Below are 5,214 nucleotides of genomic sequence, written 5' to 3'. Positions count from 1 at the left end.
TGGGGGCCAAATCTTCCCCATTCTTCCCTGCTGCCCGGACTTCTCAGGGCAGCGTGCTCATGGTCAGGGTACCGATTGTTCTCCATGGACCGGCCCTTTGTCTCTCTGTCTCTGTCTCTGTCTCTCTCTCTCTCTCTCTCTCTCTCTCTCTCTCTCTCTCTCTCGGCCCTGACTTCGTGAAGGCGGGGGTACAGCATCCCGGAAGTGGGGGGGTCTCTGGGCTTGTTCGAGAGAACTGTTTGAGGGCTATACGACAGCAACAACAACAACCCTACAGAGAATGTCTGGAAGCTTCACAGAGCTATATACCAGATTCAATAGTTTGAAGAGGATTTGATCCCGCACCATATCTGTTAACACATGGATGACAATCTCATGGCGGTTGATGAAACAGAAGAGGAACCAACCAAAATACAGCTCTTCATCTGATGATTCAGAGTGTGATTCTGCTTACTAGCAATGGAATATTGCGTCACTGAACTATAATATAAATAAATGTATCTTAACTAAATGAGGAATTATGGGCAACCCCGCAACGGCAATAAGTACTTGTAATACGCATTTTAAATACCTTCTTTTAATATACCTGTTTTATAGCCAACCTAATTTTACAAACCATAACCCTAACGACCGTGTATGAAAACATTGAAAATATTTAAAACATTACATTGTGTATTATACTCTATTTTCATCGAAAAATGTTAAGCCTGGTGTTGGATTAACAGTTCAGGTGGCTGATCAATAGGGTCTTGAGTTTGAGTCCCTGTCGTGCCGTTAAATAACACCAGGTGAGTTGACTAAGCCTGCCATCATTGAGGTTGGCAAAATGAGTACCGGCTCACTAGCAACAGGGGGCTCCATCAGCGGCACAACCACCGCGCTCCCAGCCGCAGGCTGCATACGAAACAATAATAATAATCTAAAAATATGCTTTTGTATGAACTTTGACGCCGTGATGTGGGTCTCCTGCTGTGATGGTGCCCATCAGAAATCACTTTTTGTAAACTCCCACTGCGATAGCCCCATCAGAAAATACCATCAAACCCAATGGCCTTGGACAAGATTTAAAAACCCTTTAGCTCTTGCTCTAAAAACCTTAAGGAAACACTTAGTAAATGAAATTCCTGAATTCCCAACCTTTATATATACCTCCAGATCTCCAAGCAGATGGTCATGAGAGACAACTCGTCGATTTCTTGGGCATGAAGTTGCCACCCAGCAATGCCGAAGCAGGCCAGTGGATCCTCCTCGTTCTTGCTGTGGTTCTGTGTGTCGCTCTGATCATCACAATGGCCTGCACACTTCACAAGCAAAATAAAAAGGACATGCCACAAAACTCCTTGGCAATGCACAGTGCAAAGTCGATTTGAGTAACTCGTTTCTAGAACTATCGCTGAAAGGGTTTCCGAAGCATAGTGGGGTCTTGTGTGCGATTACAGGAAACACAAAGTGAAGATGTTTACATCTAATCTATTTTGATCGACATATTTAGTTGTAATTAATCTTTCAATGTGTTTTTACGTAATCTGAATGTAATTCACTGAGATGGAACATTTGTATGATTGTGTATTTAACAGAGGAGGCGAACATGGACTGTTTTGTGCAATAATCTTCAGGTGATTTCAATAGTGTGGCCTTCATGAGGTTGTCATGACCCATTGGGATAAACAAACGTGCATGAAACAATATTCCTGATGGTTTTTACAGATCAATAAATAAAACCGTAATGATACTCATTTTTATAGCCCATGTCAACTTCCTTGGACAGTCCTAAATACGAAAATAGAAAAGGGTTGCCTATTTATTAAGTACCAGCAAATATCACCCTTTGCTTCACTGATGGAATACTAAGAGAGGGGGGGGGGGGGGAGGGAGAAAGAAAGAGGTGGGAGAGATGGAGGGGTGTGTGTGTGTGTGTGTGTGTGTGTGTGTGTGTGTGTGTGTGTGTGTGTGTGTGTGTGTATGTGTGTGTGAAAGAGAGAGACTTTTGACTTTTGTATCTCTTTTATTATAAAATTAAGAAAACCACACAAGTCATGCAAATAATAAAGTCACTACAATTCCAAACATGTGCAGCTGAACAACAACAATAAAAACACCAAACACGAAAATAAAAAACTTAACAAACCATTATCAAGTTTACAAACCCCCCCCCCCCTTTACACACCATTTTTCCACAAAGGTTTGTAAATCATCTTTCATTTGGCAAAAAGAAAATTCCAAGCGTAACCTTGCCATGACCAGAGCCTTAAACACAATTACCAACATCACATAAAATATCAGCATTTGCCAGGAGCTTTGCTTTTCTTGTTTTGTAGATTGCTAATTTTCCAATAGAAATTAAGAAATTAACAAGAGCAGTTTCAGAGCGTTTTTTGTAACTAAGTGGTATTCCAAAGATAAAAACCCATGCAGAAAAAGAAAAGTTCATACGATTCAAAAAAGTTGATAAAAAACCAAATAAGGGAGAGAGTCTTGCACAATCAACGTAAGCATGGAAAAGGTCTTCAGAAATCATACAAAAAGGGCATTCCACCGAATTATCCTCATTAAAACGATGTAATAAAACATTGGAGGGCAACACCATATGGGCGAGTCTCCAAGCAATATCACCAGTTCTTTTAACAATCGGTGAAACATACATTGCAGACCATTGCGGATGGGAGGGAGACCCAGAAGGCAGTTTCTCTTTCCATCGAGCCCCAAAAGAAACCAGATGTAACGAGGGAAACCGGATTGAAATACACAAATGATACAGTCTCTTTTTATCCTTGCTGGAAAGTGGTGATGAGGATAACAAGTAGATGTTGTGGTGCTATCAGCCGGCAGGCTAGAGCAAGCACAGATCTGTGGTGGTGCATGGTGGTCACCAATGTTGGCGGTTAAGCTCAGGCCCAAGTGCCTGACAACACACAGGATTTCCTGTCGGACCTTGGCTACGCTCCTCAAAGATCTGATACCAGTTCTTACTTGAAGATGTCCTGCGGAGAACCAACTATTCCTGTTACAGTCACGAAGGTCCTGAGTCGTTTTCACGCCAGCATTCAAAAAACGTTGCACAAAAGCACGTGAGTGAGGAATAGCAGGAAAAAGGCCATTGTAGAAAAGGGGTTCCCGGAAGAACCTTTCACTGTTGTACTTCTCCATTTGCCGAGTTACTGAAATGGACCCCCAGACGTGCAAGACATCTTGGTAAAAGTCAGGGAGCAGCGAAGCATCGACATGTTGCAGCTCCATGAAAAAGAGTTCACAATTGTAGCCAAGCATGTCGGCTTGTTTTAATATACAGTTTGCAGTAGATTTCCAGGGCAAGGCCTCCAGAAATATAAAACGACGAGCTGTAGAGACTCGGAAGGCCATCACCCGACAGAGAATGTCCATAAGTCCATGACCCCCTTCCGCCAGTGGGAGGCAAATAGTCTCTGGCTTTAGCCAGTGTTTGCCATCCCAAAAGAAGTTAAGTAAGCATTTTTGGATTGACGACACCAACGTTGCAGGTGGCTGCAAGGCAATCATTTTATGCCATAAGAGAGAGGCATACCCCTCACCAGGTTGTTAATGACCAGGGCACGACCTCGAAAAGACAAGTTCGACAAAATTCCTCTCCATCTGTTTAATTTATTGCTAATTTTGTGGAGCAAACCATCCCAATTCCTTTTGACAAAACCAGGGGTTCCAAGATAAAGACCGAGGTATTTCGCACCTTCTTTTCCCCATGTCAAATTCATAGGGAGAATTGGAAGGGCAGAAGGTGGCGTAGTGCCGACCCAAACTGCTTTGCATTTTGACCAATTAATTTGCGTTGTACATGCTTGAGAGTAGACCCGTAGACACTCAAATAGCAGAGCAATGTCATTACTGCTGCGAACAGCAACACATACATCATCAGCATAGGCCGAAATGATAACGGGATTTTCTGATGGAGTCACTGAAAAGCCCATAAGAGAAGATCGTAAACGAATCAAAAGGGGCTCAATGCAAAGAGAGTACAAGATTCTAGATAAGGGACAACCTTGCCGAATTCCCCTCCCAATCCGCAAAGGTGAACAGAGACCATCAGTGATTTTGATCAAGCTAAAAATGTGATTATACAATAAGGATACATAAGAAATAAAAGATGCCCCAAAACCAAATTGCTTTAAAATGTGAAACAAATTCTCATGATTAACAGAGTCAAAAGCCTTTTCGTGGTCAATAAAAAAAGAGACCGGTATGTTGTTGTTGAAATGCACACACATCCCACAGGTCTCGTACCAAAAAAATGTTATCGTGCATAGATCTGTGCATAACACAGTACGATTGATCCTGATGTACAACTGTGCTTAAAACAGTCATTAAACGGTTAGCTAGCGCTTTGGCAAAAATCTTATAATCTGTGCAGAGGAGGGAAATTGGGCGCCAGTTCTGTATCAATTGCAGATCGTTTTTCTTAGGGATAAGGCAAACAACTGCACGTCGACAACTAAGGGGTAACAATCCCTCACGCAGACTGTATAAAAACACTGAGTGCAAAGCAGAACCGAGCATGTCCCAAAACGTTTTATAAAATTCAGCTGGTAACCCATCAAAACCAGGAGCCTTATGATCAGCAAGGTCATCTAGCGCAGTTTTAAGTTCATCAAGAGTAATGTTCTCATCCAAGACATGCCGCTGATGCTCATCTATCTGCGGTAAATTGGTCGTAATATTCTGCATTGCAGGCACATCATTGGGCTTAAAGGAAAACACACTCTCAAAGTAAGATCGAACAAAATGAACAATCTCCGTATTATCACTAAGAATATGCCCATCACTAGCCCGAAGACTAAGCATTTGCTGGCTCGCCTTGGTCGTCTTCTCAAACTTAAAGAAATCTTTACAACATGTGTCCGAGGACAGTAAACCATCGACTCTCAGCCTGACTAAGGCACCAATACCATTTTCTTGAATTAATTCCTTCAGCAGAGTTTGAATAGCCGTATATGTCACAAGATTGATGGCAGAGTTAGGAATATAAAATTTATCAAGACGAGCAAGTGAAAGATGATTCAGTAAAACCCGACACCAGCTAAATTGCTGCAGGTTTGGGTGTTGTTGCCGCCATACATCGTTGAGGTCATGCCGCAAAATTATATTGGAAAGAGGCCTACTTGAAGCTGGATGTGGCTCTGCACTGTTCCTGTCTAAAGTTGGGTTTAAAGTACAGTTAAAGTCACCCCCTAAGCACAACAACAT

At 42.2% G+C, this 5,214-nt stretch overlaps 1 protein-coding gene across 4 annotated transcripts in view; it reads left to right on the top strand.

Annotated features, from left to right (window-relative positions):
• Positions 1 to 1,736, top strand: part of ACE (angiotensin I converting enzyme) — a 149,408-nt gene extending 147,672 nt beyond the window's left edge. For 3 of the 4 annotated variants that reach the window (XR_013623864.1, XM_068121109.2, XM_068121110.2), the window contains one exon: positions 1,156 to 1,736. Coding sequence is in view for 3 of the 4 variants with exons in the window: in XM_068121109.2 (XP_067977210.2) it covers positions 1,156 to 1,370 (215 nt within the window). In the remaining variant the exon portion in view is untranslated. The remainder of the gene's footprint in view (positions 1 to 1,155) is intronic. The other variant, XM_068121111.2, reaches the window with a different exon arrangement.
• Positions 1,737 to 5,214: the final 3,478 nt, after the last annotated feature.

Source organism: Myxine glutinosa, chromosome 6 (assembly GCF_964187855.1).
Source record: "Myxine glutinosa chromosome 6, kmMyxGlut1.1, whole genome shotgun sequence".
Lineage (NCBI taxonomy): Eukaryota > Metazoa > Chordata > Myxini > Myxiniformes > Myxinidae > Myxine > Myxine glutinosa.
This window is presented reverse-complemented; position numbering and strand designations above follow the sequence as displayed.